A 23,941-nucleotide genomic window follows, 5' to 3' on the forward strand; every position below is an offset into this window, starting at 1 on the left:
ACTAGAGTTGAGCGATACCAGCCGATACTTGAAAATATCGGATCGGAATGGATCGGCCGATCTTAAAAAAAAATATCGGTATCGCCGATTCCGATACCGGGAACCAATGCAAGTCAATGGGGCCAAAATATCGGAATTAAAAAAAACCCTTTCTTTCCTTGTAGGTTAATTCTACATGAAGAAAAACAACTAAGAATAATGTAGAATGTATTGTGGGAGGTGGAGGAGACATTAAAGCCATAGAGTTTTAGCCCAATCAAAAGGAATAGCAGGAATTAAACTTTTTTTTTAAAGACGTTAGGAGTTACAAAGATATTGACTATGTTAGCCTCATTTATATTTTGCCAGACATGTATGTCTTCTTCTTCTTTCTTCTTCTTTCTTATTCTTCTTCCCTTTTTTACCTTCTTCTTCTTCTTATTCCTTTTTTTACATTCTTCTTCTTCTTCTTCCTTTTTTTACATTCTTCTACTTCCTTTTTTTACATTCTTCTTCTTATTCCTTTTTTTACATTCTTCTTCTTATTCCTTTTTTTACATTCTTCTTCTTCCTTTTTTAAATTCTTCTACTTCCTTTTTTTACATTCTTCTTCTTCTTCCTTTTCTTACATTCTTCATATTCTTCTTATTCAACAATTATTATTCTACATATTCAACTTCTTCATCTTCTTCCTATTCTTCTTCATCATATTCTTGTTTGTGTCAGGCATTCCTGTAGTTGTTATCTAGAAAAGTTAGAAGTTTACACCTTCCGTTCTGCCTGTCACAAAAGATTTACAACAGGATTTGTCCGCGTTCAGTTTGGCCTGCAGCAGCAGGCCTTTTCCAGGGGCACCACGAGGAGGAACGGACTCACCCCCATACACTGCTTAGTCTTCTTCTGCTTATAAATAAGATAATATCATTTGCTCAGAGTATTAGTCTTATGCTTAATGTTCTTCTGCTTTGTTTTTTTTATGCTTCTTTGTCTTCTCTCTCTTGTTGTTCTGCATCTTGGTGGTTGTCTTCCTGTTCTTTGTCCTCTTGAACCAGCTGACGGTACTGGCACCCGGAGGGGCAGCAGAAGGAACAAGAGCCAATGGCACTACCGAGGACCAGCTGACGGTGCTGGAACCCGGTTACTAAGCAGGAGGTACCTGTGCTACAAAGCACTACCAAGGACCAGCAGACGTTGCCGGAACTCGGATACCGAGATGGAGGCACCTAGGCCAAAGGCTCTGACGAGAACCAGCTGACGGTGCTGGAACCCGGAGGGGTAGCATAAGCTGCAAGAGCAAATGGAAATAGCGAGGACCAGCTGACAGTGCTGGCACCCGGAGGGGCAGCAGAAGGAATAAGAGCCAATGGCACAACCGAGGACCAGCTGACGGTGCTGGAACCCGGTTACTAAGCAGGAGGTACCTGTGCTACAAAGCACTACCAAGGACCAGCAGACGTTGCCGGAACTCGGATACCGAGATGGAGGCACCTAGGCCAAAGGCTCTGACGAGAACCAGCTGACGGTGCTGGAACCCGGAGGGGTAGCATAAGCTGCAAGAGCAAATGGAAATAGCGAGGACCAGCTGACAGTGCTGGCACCCGGAGGGGCAGCAGAAGGAATAAGAGCCAATGGCACAACCGAGGACCAGCTGACGGTGCTGGAACCTGGTTACTAAGCAGGAGGTACCTGTGCTACAAAGCACTACCAAGGACCAGCAGACGTTGCCGGAACTCGGATACCGAGATGGAGGCACCTAGGCCAAAGGCTCTGACGAGAACCAGCTGACGGTGCTGGAACCCGGAGGGGTATCAGAAGTTACCCCTGAAAAGCAAAGTTGGCATGCCGCAAGCTGGCCGCAGTTACCGAATCACACAGTCCTACAGGGGGTGCTTGTCCTACTGGCACTATGGAACAAGCCTTTCTTACCAGAACCCGCAGTCCACATAGGAAGCACCTAAACTGCTGGCACCCTAGCCTCGGCTAACCCAACCGCAACACGACATGGCAACTTGGGGTGGCAAACTGACATTGACACTTCCCGGAAACAGCAGGCAGGGCTGGAACCAAGCTGGGCAGGAGGGAGTACCCGTGCCAAAGTCAGTTATGAGCAGCAACTGGCGATGTTGGAGCCCAGGACAAGCACTTAGCAGGCTGAGGCCTGATGTGCTGTCAATTGGGAGGCAGCAGGACAGATTGCCATCAAAACAGCAGGGGAACAGCTGACGTTACTGAACCCCACAAACACAGGAGCTAGTGTTTTACTCTGTGAAGACGGCACTTCCGAGCAACAACTGGCTGTGTTGAAGCCCAGGGACAAGCACGGAGCAGGCTGAGGCTGCATTGAAGAAATTTTAAGATCGGTTGTAGACTACTAATTTTAACCAAGCTCCACTTAGGCCTGTGGCTTCACTGATTTTCGTATTTCCCCTGTCCTCCAACCCCGCCAGTTACAGCTCCGAAGTGGCGTCTGCACAATCCACACTTGTTCCTGTGTTACAGGTGTTCAGTCCGGTCAGTTAATCCCCTGATGTGTGTCCGGCAATGTCGCCTGCTCTGTCCACATTCCCATAATGGGAATGTGGACAGAGCAGGCGACATTGCCGGACACACATCAGGGGATTAACTGACCGGACTGAACACCTGTAACACAGGAACAAGTGTGGATTGTGCAGACGCCACTTCGGAGCTGTAACTGGCAGGGTTGGAGGACAGGGGAAATACGAGAGACAGTGGAGCCACAGGCCTAATTGGAGCACGGTTAAAAATCAGTAGTGGTACGACTGTGTAGGCAGCAGGAGACTTTGCCATCTACACAGCAGGGGATCAGCTGACGTTACTGAACCCCACTGAGACACGGGAGCAAGTGTCTCTTTCCGTGTGGACGGCACTTCCGAACTACAACTGGCTGTGTTGAAGCCCAGGAAATTGGAGGGTGTAGGCAGAGGCCTACTGTATTTTGAATGAGGTGACAGCAGGAGAGACTGCCATCCACACAGCAGGGGATCAGCTGACGTTACTGAACCCCACTGAGACACGGGAGCAAGTATCTCTTTCCGTGTGGACGGCACTTCCGAACTACAACTGGCTGTGTTGAAGCCCAGGAAATTGGAGGGTGTAGGCAGAGGCCTACTGTATTTTGAATGAGGTGACAGCAGGAGAGACTGCCATCCACACAGCAGGGGATCAGCTGACGTTACTGAACCCCACTGAGACACGGGAGCAAGTATCTCTTTCCGTGTGGACGGCACTTCCGAACTACAACTGGCTGTGTTGAAGCCCAGGAAATTGGAGGGTGTAGGCAGAGGCCTACTGTATTTTGAATGAGGTGACAGCAGGAGAGACTGCCATCCACACAGCAGGGGATCAGCTGACGTTACTGAACCCCACTGAGACACGGGAGCAAGTATCTCTTTCCGTGTGGACGGCACTTCCGAACTACAACTGGCTGTGTTGAAGCCCAGGAAATTGGAGGGTGTAGGCAGAGGCCTACTGTATTTTGAATGAGGTGACAGCAGGAGAGACTGCCATCCACACAGCAGGGGATCAGCTGACGTTACTGAACCCCACTGAGACACGGGAGCAAGTATCTCTTTCCGTGTGGACGGCACTTCCGAACTACAACTGGCTGTGTTGAAGCCCAGGAAATTGGAGGGTGTAGGCAGAGGCCTACTGTATTTTGAATGAGGTGACAGCAGGAGAGACTGCCATCCACACAGCAGGGGATCAGCTGACGTTACTGAACCCCACTGAGACACGGGAGCAAGTATCTCTTTCCGTGTGGACGGCACTTCCGAACTACAACTGGCTGTGTTGAAGCCCAGGAAATAGGAGGGTGTAGGCAGAGGCCTACTGTATTTTGAATGAGGTGACAGCAGGAGAGACTGCCATCCACACAGCAGGGGATCAGCTGACGTTACTGAACCCCACTGAGACACGGGAGCAAGTATCTCTTTCCGTGTGGACGGCACTTCCGAACTACAACTGGCTGTGTTGAAGCCCAGGAAATTGGAGGGTGTAGGCAGAGGCCTACTGTATTTTGAATGAGGTGACAGCAGGAGAGACTGCCATCCACACAGCAGGGGATCAGCTGACGTTACTGAACCCCACTGAGACACGGGAGCAAGTATCTCTTTCCGTGTGGACGGCACTTCCGAACTACAACTGGCTGTGTTGAAGCCCAGGAAATTGGAGGGTGTAGGCAGAGGCCTACTGTATTTTGAATGAGGTGACAGCAGGAGAGACTGCCATCCACACAGCAGGGGATCAGCTGACGTTACTGAACCCCACTGAGACACGGGAGCAAGTATCTCTTTCCATGTGGACGGCACTTCCGAGCTACAACTGGCTGAGTTGAAGCCCAGGAAATAGGAGGGTGTAGGCAGAGGCCTACTGTCTTTGGAATGCGGAGACAGCAGGAGAGACTGCCATCTCCACAGCAGGGGAACAGCTGGCATTGCTGAACCCCACTAACACTTGAACGAATGTGTTTGGCTCTGTGGAGACGACACTTCTGAACACCAACTGACGCTGTTGGAGCCCAGGATTAGGCGAGGAGCAGGCTGGGGCCTACTGGATTTTGGCAGGTGAAGGCAGCAGGAGACTTGCCATCTCCACAGCAGGGGAACAGCTGGCAGTGCTGAACCCCACTAACACTTGAACGAATGTGTTTGGCTCTGTGGAGACGACACTTCTGAACACCAACTGACGCTGTTGGAGCCCAGGATTAGGCGAGGAGCAGGCTGGGGCCTGTTGTTTTTGGCAGGTGAAGGCAGCAGGAGACTTGCCATCTCCACAGCAGGGGAACAGCTGGCAGTGCTGAACCCCACTAACACTTGAACGAATGTGTTTGGCTCTGTGGAGACGACACTTCTGAACACCAACTGACGCTGTTGGAGCCCAGGATTAGGCGAGGAGCAGGCTGGGGCCTGTTGTTTTTGGCAGGTGAAGGCAGCAGGAGACTTGCCATCTCCACAGCAGGGGAACAGCTGGCAGTGCTGAAACCCACTAACACTCGAACGAATGTGTTTGGCTCTGTGGAGACGACACTTCTGAACACCAACTGACACTGTTGGAGCCCAGGATTACGCATGCCGCATGCAGAGGCCAATGGGCAGCGGTTTTTATGGAGGTTGTGGACTACTACTGATTCTAACCATGCTCCACTTAGGCCTCTGGCTCCACTGTCTCTACTATTTACCCTGGCCTCCAACCCCGCCAGCTACATCTCTGAAGTGGCGTCAGCACAATCTACACTTGTTCCTGTGTTACTGGTGCTCAGTCCCGTCAGTTGATCCCTTGATGTTTGTCCGGCAAGTTCGCCAGCTCTGTCCTCATTCCCACTACTGGTTATGGGAATGTGGACAGAGCAGGAGACCTTGCCGGACACACATCAGGGGATAAACTGATGGGACTGAGCCACAGGAACACAGGAACAAGTGTAGATTGTGCTGACGCCACTTCAGAGATGTAGATGGCGGGGTTGGAGGTCAGGGGAAATAGTAGAGACAGTGGAGCCAGAGACCTAAGTTGGGCACGGTTAAAAATCAGTAGTGGTTTGAATGTTGATGGAGCTGGTGACTTTGCCGTCCACACAGCGGGGGATCAGCTGGCATTACTGAACCCCACTAACACAGGAGCTAGTGTGTTTCTCTGTGCAGACGACACATCTGAGCGACAACTGGCTGTGTTGAAGCACAGGGATTATAGTTCAGGTGGTAGAAAAATGAACACACCAGCAGACTTGGATACAGTTGCCAACCACTAATTTAGTCTGTAAGAGGAATGGCAAAGTCTTTGGAGATCCAGGCCTTGTTCATTTTCAGAAAAGTCAGCCGGTCAACATTATCGGAAGATAGTCGCGTGCGACGGTCTGTTAGTACACCACCTGCGGCACTAAAGACACGTTCCGATAATACACTGGCAGCAGGGCAAGCCAGCACCTCCAATGCATACTGGCTAAGCTCTGGCCATGTATCCAGCTTAGAGACCCAAAACTTGAAGGGGGAAGAGCCATCTGGGAGTACAGCGACAGGGTAAGACATGTAGTCTGACACCATCTGACGGAAGCGTTGCCTCCTGCTGACTCGAGGCGTCGCTGATGGTGTAGACAATTGTGGTGGACACACAAAACTTTGCCACATTTGGGCCATAGTGGTCTTGCCTTGTGCTGCGGCGCTGCCTCTGCTCCCTCTTTGTGCAGAGTTTCTTCCACTGCCTCGACGCACAGAGCTGCTTTTTAAAGCACTAGCAACAATGCTGTCGGGTGGAATGGAAAACATTATGGACTGCACCAGTGACTCTTCGTACTCCCGCATTTTACGCTCCCGGTTCAACGTTGGTATGAGCCTTTGTACGCTTTCCCGGTAGCGAGGATCTAGGAGGGTGTACACCCAATAATCAGCCGAGACGAGAATGTGGGCGATGCGGCGGTCGTTTCTCAGGCACTGCAGCATGAAATCAACCATGTGCTGCAGACTCCCAACTGCCAAAGAACCGCTGTCCCCTGTTTGAGGCGTGACCTCGGCCTGCTCTGCATCACCCCACCCTCGCTGTACATACTGAGTAGAGGTTTGTGTACCTCCCTCCTCTGGAGAGATGTCTTCCTCCTCCATCGACTCCTCCTCATCCTCCTCACAAAGTGTCCCCTGCCTAGGCCTTTGTGAGGAAACACGTAGCGCAGACTGTCCAGAAGCAGATGGCATTTGGGACTCCTCATCCTCCACCTCTTCCGAAACCTCATCCCTTAGTGCTTGCAGTGTTTGTTGAAGCAGGCAGATAAGGGGGACAGTCATGCTGACTAGTGCATCATCTGCACTCGCCATCCGCGTGGATTCATCGAAGGCACGCAAAACGAGGCAGATGTCCTTCATAGAGGCCCACTCAATGGTGCTGAAGTGTGAACGGCGCACAGTGCGACTTGTTTGCGCCTGATGCAGCTGGTACTCCATGACTGCTGCCTGCTGCTCACACAACCGCTCCAACATATGTAACGTTGAATTCCACCGGGTGGGTAGGTCACATATGATGCGATGTTCCGGAAGGCCAAATCGTCGCTGCAGAGCAGCGATGCACGATCTTGCCGTGCTGGAACGTCGCAAGTGAGCGCACTCTATGCGGACCTTGTGCAACAGTGCATCAAGATCCGGATAGTCCCTCAGAAAGCTCTGCACGACCAAGTTAAGAACATGTGCCAGACATGGGATGTGTGTGAGGTTGCCTAGGCCAAGAGCTGCCACCAGATTTCGGCCATTGTCACACACTACCAAGCCCGGCTGGAGATTCGCTGGCCCAAACCACACATCGCTCTCCAGCTTGATAGCATTCCAGAGCTCCTGCGCTGTGTGGCTTCGATTCCCCAAAGAAATTAATTTGAGTACAGCCTGTTGACGTTTGGCCACGGCTGTGCTCATATCGGTCGTAACAGGCTCCTGCTCTGCTGTTTCTGAGGAACTTGAGTAGGAGGAGGAGTCTATGTGTACAGACTGGAGTCCTGCAATCCGTGGCGTTGGAAGAACACGTACAGCGCCACTCTCCAGATCCGTACCCGGCTCCACAACATTGACCCAGTGGGCAGTGAGGGAAAGGTATCGTCCCTGTCCATGGTTACTGGTCCACGCATCGGTGGTCAGGTGGACCTTGCTACTAACGGCGTTTAGTAGCGCATGTTTTATTTTGCCCTCAACATGTTTCTGCAGGGCAGGGACGGCTCGCCTGCTGAAATAAAAGCGGCTGGGCACGTTGTATTGGGGGACTGCCAATGCCATTAAGTCCCGGAAGGTGTCAGTGTCCACCAGCCTGAATGACAGCATTTCAACTGCCAGAAGTTTGGCAATGCCAGCATTCAGAGACTGTGCTCGGGGATGGTTTGCCGAGTAAGGGCGCCTTTTATCCCATGCCTGTGCTACCGATGGCTGTGATGGATGGGAACGTGCTGCTATGGGTGTAATATGACAGGGTCTCCGGACAACAGTGGCAGAGGTTCTTCCTTGGCGATCCTGTGAGGAAGCCGAACCAGCAGTGTGTGAGCTGGAGGAAGAGGCCCCAACACGAACTGAAGAGGTGGTAGGTGGTGCTGTACGTTGGCCTACGTCTTCAGGGTGTCTCTGCAACTCCAACTCGTGCTTGGTGCGCACATGTTTCCACATATTTGTGGTATTGAGGTTGCTGACATTTCTCCCTCTTTTGACTCTCTGATGACACAGCTTGCATTTGACAAAGCAAATGTCATCTGCAACTGTGTCAAAAAAGGACCACGCACTGCAACTCTTGGGAGCGCCCGGTTTGCCTTTGGAATGAGGAATGCTCCTAACGGGTGCCGAAGTGGAGGGTACAGGCAACCAAGTCTTCCCCCTCCCTCTGCCTCCTGTTTTGGCCGGTAGGGGAATCTCTTCCTCCGAGCTGCTCCCACCACCTTCCTGTTCCTCACGCCATGATGGGTCAAGGACCTCATCATCTTCCCTCCCCTCTTCAAACAGCTGCTTCTCCGGGGTTGTCTCGCCAGCACCGTACGCACCAGAAAGTGGCAACTGAGTCTCGTCATCATCTGATGCATACTGAGGTGTGCTGACCATAGGCACTGGCCCACTCGCCTCTTCAGATTCAGAGGGACAAAGAAGTTGCGCATCACTGCATACTCCCTCTTCTTCACATTCAGGAATGCTGCTTGGCTGGCCCCCTCTTTCCAAGCCAACAGATTCCGAGAACAGAAGTAGAGACTGTGATGGCTCCTGTCCATGTCTCTCTGACTGCCTGGGCACTTTGGCAGGTGGTGAAGAGACAGATGGTTGCTCTTCGGTGCTCTGACCCTGAGAGGATGCGGAAGTAATTGAAGTCGATGCGTTAGCTGCCATCCATCCGACAACGGCTTCAATTTGTTCCTCCCGCAGCAGTGGGGTACGTTGAGGTCCTACAAAGCTGCGCATAAAGGACTGTTGCCTGCTAAAACTGGGGGATGCTGATCCACTGGTGCCCGCAGCAGGCCCAGAATCCCCACGTCCTCTACCTGTAGAATCCCCACGTCCTCTCCCTGCAGAATCCCCACGTCCTCTCCCTGCTGAAACTCCACGCCCACGCCCACGCGCCTTACTCCCTTCCTTCTTCATCTTGCAAGACTGCTTAAGATAGGCAGAAAAGTACAAAGGGGGGCCTTAGTGTGCTTATTCCTGAACAGCTGGTTACAGGTACAAGAAACACTAATTTTATGAAGTGTGTGTGTGTGGACTACACTTTAATAGGAGCTGATGTGGCCTACACAAGTTCCAAATGTAGTGTTTGGTGAACTTTTTTTGTGGTTTCTTTGTTGGAAACAAACTCAAAGTATGTGAACAAAGAATTGAAACTGATAGTATCACCAACTTTTTGGAGCTATTACAATGCAGGCAGGTAACCTACAATGCAAAAGATGAGGCTCCAAAAAAATTGGGTAATACTAATCTGGCTGCGCCGGCAGGGCACAAGCCAGAAAAAAAGGCTCCTCTATCTACTCCTATATAGTGTTTGCAACCAACCAATGTTGATGGATACGGATGGATGCACACTAATAGGAGAAGAAAAAATGAGCTGCACTCAAAGACAAATATGTGTGAGGCAGTGACGCACGTTGAGCGTCCTACAACCAGACGTAGCTGCAGGACACTCTACTCAGCGTGAGCTGCACTCACACACAGTCAGAGACCTCTCAGACAGCCGTCAACAGTGCAGCTAAGTGGGCACTGGCACTGACAGGCTGCAGAAAGGCTCCGCTGTGTACTCCTATATAGTGTTTGCAACCACCGTAGATGGAGACGGATGGATGCACACTAATAGAAGAAAAAATGAGCTGCACTCAAATAAAAATATGTGTGAGGCACTGACGCACGCTGAGCGTCCTACAGCCAGACGTAGCTGCAGGACACACTACTCAGCGTGAGCTGCACTCACACACAGTCAGAGACCTCTCAGACAGCCGTGAACAGTGCAGCAAAGTGGACACTAGCACTGAAAGGCTGCAGAAAGGCTCCGCTGTCTACTACTAGTGTTTGCAACCAACGTATATGGATACGGATGGAAGCACACTAGATTGAAATTATGTAAAAAATGCAGCTCAAAAAATAAAAGATGTATGAGGCAGCAGTGATCACACTGGGTGGCCTACAGCCTGACGTGGCTGCAGGACCCACTCCACAGCGTGAGCTGCACTCACACAGCCCTTGCAGACAGCTGTGAACACTGGTGCTAGGGCAAAGAAGGCTACAGTGGTGGTTTATGTAGCCTGGGTAAAGCACTAGATGTTTGGTGGAATCGCTATTTCTAACTGTCCCTCACAGTCTTCTACAGCAGCCTGTCCCTAACTGAATTCACAGCAGAGTGACCAGAAATGGCGGCTGCGGTGGCTTTTATAGTGCATCATGACATCATTTCGGCAGCCAATCACAGCCATGCCAATAGTTAACATGCCTACATGCCTAACAGGATGTGCCCACACTTCGGAGGATTCCCATTGGCTTAATCAAAGCAAGCAGGCTCATAGCATGATGGGAACTTCCGATTCCGATTCCGGAATCCGATATGACAAAAGTATCGGAAGTCCGTATCGGAATTCCGATACCGCTAATATCGGCCGATACCCGATACTTGCGGTATCGGAATGCTCAACACTATCAGTGACACAAAAATAGAGCTTTTTGGCAATGCAAAGTAACAGTTTATTTTTCAGACAGTGCAATGTACTTATAAGGAAAATATTAATATGAAGTGCCTTTATTGCTGTACATGCATTTTTTTCTGTTTCTTCCTTGAAATTGCAACATGTAAGTTGAAATACAATGTTTTATTGTTGTATCACTTTGGACCACTAATTATAACATCGTGAGAATATAACTTTGGTACATTTCCATTTATTTCTGAAGATATTGTACAGTCTATGAAAAAAATGGAGGGGTACCAAAAGCAATGAGCAGGAATGTATGTATTTATATTTTGGTGTGTATATTAAAGTGGTAAAGTTATCTAATCAACCATTACAGGCTATGATAAGTTATTTATGGGGGAACTCTCGATCACCTCTTGGGATCTAATCATTAAGAATAAACAATATGAGAGACAGAGAGAGATTTTTTATGTCCTGGAACTGAATGCAGCTGCCGTTCCGCAAAAAAGAAGTGACATGCTGCGGAAAATAAACCGCAGCGAATCTGCGCTGAATTTTCCGCAGCATGTGCACAGCGGATTTCATTTTCCATAGGTTTACATGGTACTGTAAGTCGCATGGAAACTGCTGCAGATCCGCAGGACCAAATCCGCTGCGGATCCGCAGCAAAAAACGCAATGTCTGAGCACACCCTTAGGTTTTGTGCACACATAGCATTTTTGGTTCATTTTTGTCTCATTTTTTCTGCCCGGATTTCTGACAAAGCCTGATGCCAGCAAAATGAATGAGAAACCAGACCTATCATGCACACATTGAGCATTTTTGACTTGAAGATTTGGTGCAGAAAATAATCTGCAGCATGTCAATTCTCTCTGTATTTTTGCCTCGTGTTTTTAATCTTTGACTTCACTCAAATCTATCAAAAACGCAGGCAAAAAGACATCAAAAATGCACTTTTCTGCAGCTGCATTTTTGCTGTCAAGGGATGCAGAAATTCTGCAGAAATTTTACTCAACGTGTGCACATAACCTAATTGTGAACAAATAAGCAAGTTGAAGATGAATTATTCTCTAAAAAGCCTAAAGTTAAAGATGACACATTTCCTTTGTATTTAAGGCAAAAAAATATATATTTTTTCATCTTTCCCATCTTAAAATTTCAAAAAGGAAAATAGGCAGATGTAAAGGTTTGGGTACCGTTGGAAATTAGTGTGCTCAGATAACTTTGACCAAAGTTTCAGATCTTAATTAAAGCCTAACAACCTAAAAAAAATCCTCATATACAGTAGAATATCTTTGTTCCCATATACTTATAAAATTGAAAATGCAAAACCAAAAATATAGATCAACCTCACAGTAAAGGTAACATGCGGACATTTCTGCTCAATAAATATAATCTTGTGAGATGATTGTAAGAAGCAAAGAAGAGAAGGGAATATCCTGTGATTTAGCAAAAAATGCTAAACTTTATTGATCATTAACGTTAATAATACATACACTTGAAAGGTCAGCTAAAATGATAACAAAACTACAGGTAACCCAGCTGTTCCGGAAATAGTGCAGTATAGAGTATATCACCAATTGGAGAATAAGTGGACAATTCCTATTAGATATTACATACAATTTTACAGGGGTCACAGAAAGGGAACAGGTGTCCTATATACTGGGTAAAATGCCATTGAATGATTTGTCCATATACACTCACTGGCCACTTTATTAGGTACACCTGTCCAACTGTGTGTTAAGACTTAATTTCTAATCAGCCAATCACATGGCGGCAACTCAGTGCATTTAGGCATGTAGACATGGTCAAGACAATCTCCTGCAGTTCAAACCGAGCATCAGTATGGGGAAGAAAGGTGATTTGAGTGCCTTTGAACGTGGCATGATTGTTGGTGCCAGAAGGGCTGGTCTGAGTATTTCAGAAACTGCTGATCTACTGGGATTTTCACGCACAACCATCTCTAGGGTTTACAGAGAATGGTCCGAAAAAGAAAAAAAATCCAGTGAGCGGCAGTTCTGTGGCCGGAAATGCCTTGTTGATGCCAGAGGTCAGAGGAGAATGGGCATACTGGTTCGAGCTGATAGAAAGGCAACAGTGACTCAAATTGCCACCCGTTACAACCAAGGTAGGCAGAAGAGCATCTCTGAACGCACAGTGCGTCGAACTTTGAGGCAGATGGGCTACAGCAGCAGAAGACCACACTGGGTACCACTCCTCTCAGCTAAGAACAGGCATCTGATGGCTACTTTCAGCAGGATAATGCGCCATGTCATAAAGCTCGATTCATCTCAGATTGGTTTCTTGAACATGACAATGAGTTCACTGTACTCAAATGGCCTCCTCAGTCACCAGATCTCAATCCAATAGAGCATCTTTGGGATGTGGTGGAACGGGAGATTCGCATCAGGGATGTGCAGCCGACAAATCTGCGCCAACTGTGTGATGCCATCATGTCAATATGGTCCAAAATCTCTGAGGAATGCTTCCAGCACCTTGTTGAATCTCTGCCACGAAGAATTGAGGCAGTTCTGAAGGCAAAAGGGGGTCCAACCCGTTACTAGCATGGTGTACCTAATAAAGTGGCCAGTGAGTGTACATAACAATGTCAATATTAGCGGTGTGATCTAGAGCTATATTATCCAAATAGGTATCCAAAATTATAACATTTGTATCACTTCATGGCAAAAGTAATGAGATTTTTTTGTTAACGTGCAATTAGTTCCTTAATGATAATAATATTCAACATCTAGTAATCCAAAACCACCTCCTAACAAAACCCAAAGGATGAAACGTGCGTCGAGGTGTTGCAGGCCCTCAGTTGTGCTGGTCTTTGGTGCAGACACCAAATAATATTGGCATTATTAAGACTATATAAAATTGTATGTAATAAAATTTATCCAATGGAAATTGTCCGCTAATTCTCCAATTGGGGATATACTCTATGCTGCACTATTTCCGCAACAGCTGGGTTACCAGTTGTTTTGTTGTAATTTTATCTAATCTTTCACCCATATGTATTATTGACATTAATATTCAATAAAGTTTAGTATTTTTTTTATACATAACATGATATTCCCTTCTCTTCTTTGCTTCTTACGATCATCTCACGGGGACATATTTATTGGGAAGAAATTTCCGCATGATATCCTTACTGTGAGGGTGATCTATACTTTTGTTTATTCAGACCTTAATTAGCCTGTTAGGGTTATGGCTTGTTCACTATCATCTTTGGGAAAGGCCATGTGATTCATGGGGTAGGAACAAGCATGATTTGGGGTTGTGTTACAGCCAATTGCTCGGGGAACATTTCATAGGTAGAGGGAAGAATGGATTCAATGACATTTCAACAAAATCTTGATGAACATCATCATAACATCATCTGTAAAAAGCAGTAGCTGAAACAAGGATGGCTTCTACAAATACATAATGATTCTAACCATACATCAAAATTCACAATAGACTACATGACTACATGACTCAGTATGATAAATGAGAATTAAGAGTAACATAAGAGACCAGAACAAATATGAAGATCATATAGGTAATGAGCATACAATGATATATGAAAATAGCATATGATACCTTGGTCAGAGGCAGGAACACAGGTAAGAGGATGAATGGCACTTCCCCCTCACCCCAATGCACCTTTCACCGTTGCTTCTTCCCGGGGCATGTCTGGGAAAGGGATGGTGTGGTATTTTATATCACCTGGCACCAATCATGGAAGTTCTTTAAGCACAAAGGGGGGTGGATATTCCAATACCTTCGCTGAATGTCAGTCGGCGCATGCAGCTCCCTGTGTCGCTGTAATTAAAGTCATTCTGGTGATGCCTCCCGTTTTGCTTAAAGAACTCCCATGATTGTGCCTTTGACACAGTGGACCATTCCCTATTACTACAGACCCTCTCATCTCTTGGTATCACAGACTTGGCCCTATCTTGTGTTGCGTCATACCTAGCAGACTGGACATTCAGCGTCTCCCATTCGCACACCACCTCCTCACCGCGCCCCCTATCCGTCAGAGTCCCGCAAGGTTCAGTTCTAGGGCCCCTGCTCTTCCCCGTTTACACCTTCAGCCTCGGACAGCTCATAGAATCTCATGGCTTTCAGTATCATCTCTATGCTGATGAAACACAGATCTACATCTCTGGACCAGATATCACCTCCCTACTAAACAGAATCCCTCAATGTCTGTCTGCTATTTCATCCTTCTTCTCCGCTAGATTTCTAAAATTTAATAGGGACAAAACAGAATTAATCATCTTTCACCCATCTCACGCGACCCCCCCAACAGACCTATCCATTAAAGTAAACGGCTGCCCACTCTCTCCAGTCCCACAAGCTCGCTGCCTCGGGGTTATCCTTGACACTGATCTCTCTTTCAAACCACATATCCAAGCCCTTTCCGCTTCCTGCCGACTTCAACTCAAAAATATTTCACGGATCCGTACATTCCTCAACCAAGAATCTGCAAAAACTTCTTTCTTTCACCATGGACTCTTTATGATAGCTTGATATTACCTACCTTTATTTTAGACCAGTATATGGGCAGGCAGCTTGATATGATTTTGTGCTGGGTATTTGCAATATTAGCATAATTAAATTTCCATCTTCTATATACCCTTGATGATACACACTTCTCCCTTCTGGGCACTCTGCTTTTCTATTGATTTCTCTACGGATTATTATTATGTATTAAATAAAAATTTATTTTATATTTCACTCTCTGGGTCTCTTTATCGGCTGCTGTTACGTAAGTTCAAATTTGTGTTTGTATAATTGGTATGAAGCGCCAGCCTTTCTATATACGGACAACATTTAATTAATCAGGTACTAAAAATGTGGGTGTCAGAGACACCGCACTACACTTGCTCATAGAGCCAGTGCGCGTGTCCTGAGTACAGAAGCAGTGCTTAGAGTTACCTGGGGAGCAGGGCAGCGGAGGTGACCAGGAGTGCTCCAACTATTAGTGTCAGGGTACAGTCAGCGCTGGAAAGTAAAGAGGCACGGGACCTGCGGACACTGAAAGTGAACAAGCTTGCACAGGACCTATGGTCATGTGACTGCAAGGGGGCGTGGCTTAGCGTCCTGCTTTCAGATATGACAGGACACCATACAACAACTCAGAGTCAGGCAAAACGGAGGTCACAACAGTACGGGCAAACAAGATACAGGAGGGATAAACAGACGGGAGGTCAGACAATGCCAAAGGTCATACACAGGATCACAGTACAGTACCAGGGATGAGACAGATTGGATAATCAGGGCCAAGCAGAGATCAAAACCAAACAGACATATAAGGTACCAGGCAGAATCCAAAGCGATATCCAGAGAACAGACCGAGTCATACACAGAGAATCAAGTAACCAGAACACACAGCACTAACACACTCAGGGGTCACCACACAATGCCAAGGGCAAGAGTATAACTGACAGGGATGGGAGCGTCCTGAGGCTATAAGAAGTCTCCCCCAGAACCAGGGAGAGGCCACAATCATAGCCCCAGGTGTGCAGGTAAGCCTGCATCGGGATCACAACCTTTATCCCCAGAAATGCCAGTCATCAGCACTGGTTCCAGACATTAACCCCACGTGTGCGAGTCAAACCCGCACTGAGATCATGACAGTGGGGTGCCCAAATGTTTGCATCAGCCCATTTTAATTTGTGTAATTTTTAAAATGTAAAAGATGAATATATATGTTTTTTTGCCTAAAATATAAAAGAAATGTGTCGTCTTTAACTTTAGTAGAAAAAAGGGAAGAAAGTTCCAGCGCTAGGAATGGAAAATTAAAAATCCATTTTATTGTGCCAATGCATATTAAAATTCCAGCAGGTACAGCATATCAGTCGGATGACTGCAGAACAACGCGTTTCGACGCCTCAGGTCTTAATCATGTTCTTTAACTTTAGGTCTTTTAGAGATCATTTCATCTTTAACTTACTTAGCTGTTCACAACAACAGTCATTTTGAACTGGGGTGCCCAAACATTTGAAAGCCACTGTAATGGCAAAATCTTTACATCAGTAGCAGTGCTTTATGTGCTACCATAAAGAATACATTTAACTAAGCAGAAAACGTGAAAATAAATGGCTTTGTAATTTGCAGTTCTTAAAAATTAGGCTCCGTTAAAAAAATAATAAAAGTTTTCATCTTCTGAAGTTAGCACTGTAGCATTATTCCATTCACTCTTCCCAGTGGCCGATCAGCCAGTCAGAGCTGTGTGAGCGCGGGAAATGTCTGTCTGCAATCGCGCTGACACAGCTCTGACCGCACGCATATGAAGCAGAACGATCTCACTCAGATGTCAGAGCTGTGTGAGCACCGGGGGAGATATCACTGAACACGCGTCCGTACTTCTCAGCAATCTGCATTCTGAGCTTGGTGCGCTGTCAGAGCTGGGCACACTGTGGGTGTGGAGGTGGAGAACCTCTTATGATGACAGGAACTACGCATGCTCAGCCAGCTGATCGGTCATTGGGAGGATGGAATGGAGGAACGCTACTTCAGAAAATGGAAGCTTGTTATTTTTTGAAAGAAGCATAATTTTTAGCAATTGTACATTGCAAAACCATTTATTTTCACATATTCTTCTTAGTTAAATGTATTATTTATGGTGGCACTACTCTTTTAAGGCTCCCATAGAAATTAGAGAAATACTAGCTGAACCCACAGTCTTCTGTGGGACTGAATGGCTATCTAATGTTTGTTGGGCCTCCTGGCACGTTAAATTTTAATTGTTCAATCCTTTTGGTTTTGTGGGAGATAATGCATCATCAGAGGTGGAGAGGCAGCAGCTTATTCCCTTCTTTCCCATTAAAAATACAGACCAATTTTAGTTTCGTGTGTGTGGGGAGGCAATTATATGCATATATGTATATTGGAATATATTCATAGACCATGCCTGTAATTATGATTCTTTTTCCTTTATAGAATGAATTCCATCTGTCAGACAGTTTTCTTGCCAATTTCCACATGGTATGCACACTTAATTGCAATATAATGTGATACTATTTATCTCATAGACCACATGTGAGGCTCAACAATATCTGATAAAACAATCGTGTTGTTTAGACAGAAAAATGTGTGACTATTTCTGAGCATGGTTATCTTTGAGTAGTGGAATCTGGAGTTTGTCTTTCAATTGGAAAATTAATTCTTTTAATCCAATTCCTTCTGGATAAGTGTCACATACCTACAAACTACAATAAAAAATCTACTTTTATGTCTATGCATTTCACTAGCAAATGTGTACAATTACTGGAAACTTAGTGAATTGGATTAATTCTATTCCACTTTTTAATTCTACATTTATGTCCAATAAACTTACATCTGGTCTTTTCCTGGCAGCGGTTTCAGACAAAATTGCAGCATGTTGATGAGATATTTTATATTCAATGGTGTCTGTAAGTTTGCCTAAAATTCTTTCCCTAATGACATCAGAAGTTTCCTGCAAACAAAGAAAAATTTAACTTTGTAAACTGAAATCAATTCATTCCAACATTCTGCATATGAAGTCAATATGGTAATTTATCATATCAGTTGTATCGGTAATATTATTTTTCTCGTGCCATGTATACCAACTGTCCGATAAATAAATGAAGTATTATAACAAATTTGGGTTAATGCAATAGTGTACTGCTTAGCTTTGATGAGAGGTTGAGGTTTAGCACTCTCCAATATCTGCCTTCAATGAGCTTTATTAAAAAATATTTCATAGATATAAAGTTATCTCTTATGGATATGAATGAACAGGCATGCTGAAATCCATCATGCCCAATTTCTTTTCACCCCACAAATCAGTTTACGAACCTGAAAAGTAGGGCAGTTAAGCAAACGTATATTCTGCGTTCATGGCAAAATACAGTATAAGATATAAGATTTCAGCAAGATTGTCTGATACAATTATGTGCACAGTTCACCATTTTGATTCTTCCTTGGTGGCAGATGTTAGAAGAAAGAGGTTTTGGGATTCTTTGCTCCTGCAGGAGATTAGCTGCTGCCACAGTGGTCTGGCAGCAGCTTTTTGCCTTCTCTCTAATAACCCAATTGTTTATTTTTATGGTGGAGTCAGGAGAAGGTATTATACTGTTGATTAACAAGCCAGCTTTCACTTGAATGTTACTACATTATCTTTCAAAGTTAATGGGATTACCCTGATTGTATGAGAATACCACAATGAGATGGTTCTTCTACTACCAGGCAAGCACCTTTAAGTCTTTAATGAATTTTATCCTTAAATATTGTCCACTCTTCCTCCCATAAATTATAAATTCACTTACTACAGAAGTGATTATCAGACTATCAGTTATTATCAGTACATTTACAGAACAGAAAGTGTTTGTAAAATTAAATTTCCAATTGATAACTTTTTAAAATGTGAAAGTTCTCAGTATATTTTGCCTTTAGTATTTTATTGTTTAGAGTTCTTTTCTTAGGGGACCAGCCACTGCTGTGGCTTTCCAGAGGTGGACAAACATGCACCTTGCCTAATGTTTTCTATTGATCTTGTAACCATTGCACTGAAGCCAACTGGAGTTGCTGGAGTGCACTGTTAGCTCTCAAACCCAACGCTGTGCTCCTCTACTGCTGCAAAGATGCTTCATATGGCGGCCCAAGCGTCCTGATGGTCTGAAATGTAAATCAAGCAGGAACATTTGCCTCCTCTGTATCAGAAGGTTGGGGAATGGTGCGCTTCTAACCACAAATGATGAGAGAAAACCCTTTAAAGAGTATTATTTAGTTACATTTCTAAGAATTTGCTCAAAAATGCTTAAAAATAAAAATTGAATAATGCAAAGAAATTAACATTATGGACTGATAAATACATATAACATATTTGTTTTGAATGGCCATTCCCTGCTTAATTATTAAACATGTTGATAACTTTGTGGTACTGTATGTTATTGGAACTGTCATAGTATATGTCTTTCACTTAACACCACTCATAGTAATTAATGACTTACATTAATACATACTCAGCTTTAGTCCTTGAATACCGGAATGAATGGTCAAAAGCAAAGCATTAAAACATGTTTGGAGGTGCTTTGAAAATGTCTGCATTTTCCAGCTATTTATTGAGCGCATTTCATCACTGCGAAAATAACTCCAACTGGCTTTCTGTGATTCATGCCCTTGTGAGGAATTCATTGCTTAGAAATCCCAGTAAATCTCAGGAATACAATTGCCAAAGAACTGATAATTACTATGTAGTTAGTCTCTCATCTCTAAGTGGCCAAGTAAAGTGGCACCACTGCGATTTTCTTCATTTCACTGCTTCATGACTGCTTGATTAGGCATATCTTCTGACAGTAAACCAAACACTGCAAGCACTCTGATGCCTTTAATTCATTGAAATCCTATTAAGTATGATTTATCTGCAATGACAATGAGGATTGTTTGCTGTGTAAGATAATTCCCACCACAGCAGGCCTGTTATCATCCAGATAAGGAGCTGAAGTCTACAAATCTATTGTTAGCCATGATGTGGTATGAAGAATGCTGTGTCTTATAGCTGATAATCATGTTTTTTAAATAATCCTATCAGTGCTGAAATGAAATAAGCTATCTTGATGAAATATTTATGGCATGTATTGTAGAAGTATTAAAACTGTTCTATTGTCACTTTTTGGTTTTATCTGGAGTTCGCTGTACATTTTTTCTCATTAGAAGTACATCAGTAAAAGTAAAAAATTAAGCAGTCCTAACAGACGTTCAAACTGCACACGTTTTTTCCTTCTCTTTACTGCAAGTTAAAGAAAAAGGATCACTTGATGGTATCTGTGCTAGATGACAGTGAGCACACAGATTGTGAGCCTAAGAAAATAGAGTAATCAAAAGCATGATGGTGATGTCACGAACACGAACCAATACGGGTTAGTCCAGCAGATGACGCAACTTTCACCAAAAATGGGATGGAATGGGGAGAGGAAGGCCCTCACAGTAGGGAACAAGGAATGGGGCACCTCCTCTGCTCCAACATGTGCCTATCATTAAACTCCCCTAACTCCCTAAGCGGGTCCTTCCTCCGCCGTTGTCTCGTGTCTCGTGCCTAAACCCAGTTTGTCTCTTCACTATTTCCTGGCTAATGCACTGGACCCTAGCATCACCACTGCAGATGGTGAATAAGACAGGGAGAGGGACAACAAGAAGACAGACAGAAAAAGTGAGCATAGAATTTAACACTGTCCCCGCTGAAAAGCACCACACAATTGAGGATACTGTACCAGGACCACAAACTCCACGAACATAGCAGATGCACCACTGCAACCAGAGAGCTTTTTACTCCAGGCTTGGTCAACATAGATTACTCTATCACCAACAGTCAGCTGATGGGTTATGTGACTTTTTAAAGGATAGTGGAAATGGTAACCACCCACATCAGCTGAGAAGCAATCAAAGCAGCTACCAGGAAGGAAACTGACATTTAACCCTTGCTGGCCTGAAAGGAAAAAAGCTACATTTAAATGCTGCCACGAATCCAAACTAAATTGTGACAGTACCCCCCTTTCAATGAGGGCCTCTGGACCCTCAACACTAGACTTTACCGGAAATTACATCTCCACCCACTATGATTCACCTCCGCAGTCACCTGATCCTCAAGGTTATGGCAAACGCATCCCGTTGCATTTGGCAATAATATAGGCTCCGGAGGCGTCACAAATCTCCAGAGCGCCAACCTATGGAATACGTTGTATACCTGCATTACTGGGGGTAACTCCAGCTGGAAAGTCCCCAGTCTGAGAATGGCCGACACCCGATCACCCTTGAACTCTATTTCCCAGATGCATACTTCCACCTGATGTTTTTGGAGGACACCCACAAGTATTCATTCACACACAGGTCTGGACCTGAATGTTTATTTCCACACAAGTGTTTGCCAAAAGATGATGAACTCTTTGAGGAACAGACAACAGAGGCGTCCCCCTGTGTCACCAAACTCATACCCTTGCTATACACAGAAGGAACTATCACCCTCCCCTGATACCTCCTCCTAAGAGGACTCCAAGACTCAGGGTTTACTTGTGGTTAGGGTTGAGTCTTGCCCCTCCTCCCTGGTAGCACCTTAGCTGCTCCCACTGGAAAAGAATGGGTTGGTTTGAGAAGGACGGCAGAGATCGTCGCTCCCAGACAGCAGTCCTTACAAGACTGGTCCCAACTGACTACTTCCCGGGACTGCCAATTTATGATCGGGCTGTGTGTCTTAAACCAGGGAAGGCCAAAGACGATGGGAGTTGTCATACCCTCCAAGATGTAGCATGACAGGGAATCCTCATGAAAAGTCCCTATACGCAGGTTAATATTAACTATGACTTAGGTCACACTCCCCTGGCTGAGAGGAACAGAGTCAATTGCCCTAGCAGTATTGGGTCTCATCAGCATCCTATCGATCAGACAATGGGTCTGAACAAAGTGAAAATCCACCAAATTGACTCCAGCTCCTCTATCCTCAAGCACCCGTATAGTCTCAGTTTTCCCACAAACCACCACTTCAGCCAGAATGGTAGACTGAGATGTAAAGATGGAGGAAATGTACACAGCCTGGTCGTCTCCCTCCACACAACCAGGGGAACACAGCTTTTGAGATGGAGTACATACTTTGGCTCGAGTTGGGCAGACACTGACGTAATAATCAGTCAGACCACAGAAAAAACATGCCCTCATCCCACCGCAAACCGCAGGCAACCTAGTTTGAGAGGAGGCTCCTCCCACCTGCATGGGTTCATCTATCTGTACCAGTGTGCCCTGCTCCCTGGAAAGAACAACAGGGGGTAGATTTGGTGTATTTCTTTCCCTGAGGTGTCTATCCACACAGATAGCAAGGGCCATGGTGGCCTCCAATGACTTATACTGCATCATACTGCACCAAAGTATCCTGAAGCCTCTCTGACAGACCCTGACAGAAATGGCTCCTAATAGCAGGGTCATTCCTCTGCGTGTCAGTGGCACATCTCTGTAACTCTGAGCAGTACATCTTAGCTGGCCAGCCCCCCTGCTTGATTTTATGGAGTCTAGACTCAGCCAGGGCAATGCCTCAGGATCCCCATACACCAGCGCTAATGTCAGGAAAAACTCGTTCATCGACTGCAAAGATGGTGAATCAGTCGGCAGGTAGAAGGCCCAGGATTGGGGATCACCTTTGAGAAGGGAGACTATAATCCCCACTGTCATGATCAAGGTTGGATCTGACAGATTAAATGCACAAAGTAACCTTTTTTTTCCTTTGGCTGTGTGCCAAAGGTGGTTTTGCCCCCGGTGGCCATTAGGGTCATTGCACTGTGGTGATTTCAGTTGTAGTTTTCCACCGGTGGCCATTAGGGTCATTGCACTCTGGTTACCTTGGTTTGTGCACGTGATTGTATAGCAGGTGTGATTGCTCTATAAAAGAGTATCAGGTGTGTTAATCACGGTGGGCGATAGTTCCTCATTTGCAAGCGAGCCTGGGTAAAGAATGGAGCTGAAGGAGAGTCACAGGCAGCCCAGTCAGAGTGCTGGAGTAGCAGCTATGGTGTCTACAAGGAGGGCTGGCATGGATTGGTGAGTGTCAGCTATGGTGTCTGCAAGGAGGGCTGGCATTGCTTGGTGGAGTGGCAGCTATGGTGTAGAGCTGCACTCAGGATGCTGGACTTGGTTGCAGAAAGCTGGACTCAAAATGTTGGACTCTTTGGCAGAAAAGCTGGACTCATTTGCTGGACTCTGTTTCTGGACAGCTGCACGCAGGTGTGGACTCTGCTTGCTCCAAGGCTGCACTATGCTGCTGAGAAGAGTCCAGGACAACTCAGTCAGAGTCCTGGAGTGGCAGCTATGGTGTCAGCGAGGAGTTCATGGAAAGCATGGTGGAGTGGCAGCTATGGTGTCAGTGAAGAATTCTTGCAAAGCTTAGTGGAGTGGCAGCTAAGGTGTAGAGCTGCACTCAGTTGCTGGACTCTTTGGCTGAAGCTGCACTCAGGTGCTGAACCCCGTTGCTGGACAGCTGCACTCAGGTGCTGGACTCCGTTGCTGGACAGTGCACCCAGATGTTGGACACGGTGGAGGAAAAGATGCACGCAGGTGGTGGGCTCTGTTGCTGGGAGTGTAAGCAACAGAGCAAAGCTAAGTGGTGTTCCCCTGTTTTGTCACTTTTCTTTATGTGTGTTTAGTGCAGTGGTGGGATTAGTTTCCGCACCAACCATTTCCCTAGTGAGGGTTTAGGTGCAGGGCGAGTCAGGGTTTTTAGGTTCCTGATCGTCGCCCGGTGCGGAACCGGCCTAGGGACCGTTAGGAGTGTAGAGACACTGACTCAGGGGAGTGAAGGAGGCCTCCATTTCCCCATTCCCTATCGCAGGGCCACCATTG

General features: G+C 46.0%; 1 protein-coding gene across 1 annotated transcript in view; it reads right to left on the bottom strand.

Moving 5' to 3' along the window:
• Positions 1–23,941, bottom strand: part of LOC141099003 (tetratricopeptide repeat protein 24-like) — a 145,991-nt gene that overhangs the window by 21,024 nt on the left and 101,026 nt on the right. The window contains exon 5 of the mRNA XM_073587048.1: positions 17,937–18,056. Within this exon, the coding sequence (XP_073443149.1) occupies positions 17,937–18,056 (120 nt within the window). The remainder of the gene's footprint in view (positions 1–17,936; positions 18,057–23,941) is intronic.

Source organism: Dendrobates tinctorius, unplaced genomic scaffold, assembly GCF_039654945.1.
Source record: "Dendrobates tinctorius isolate UK_male_01 unplaced genomic scaffold, ASM3965494v1 ptg000097l, whole genome shotgun sequence".
NCBI classification, from domain to species: Eukaryota; Metazoa; Chordata; class Amphibia; order Anura; family Dendrobatidae; genus Dendrobates; species Dendrobates tinctorius.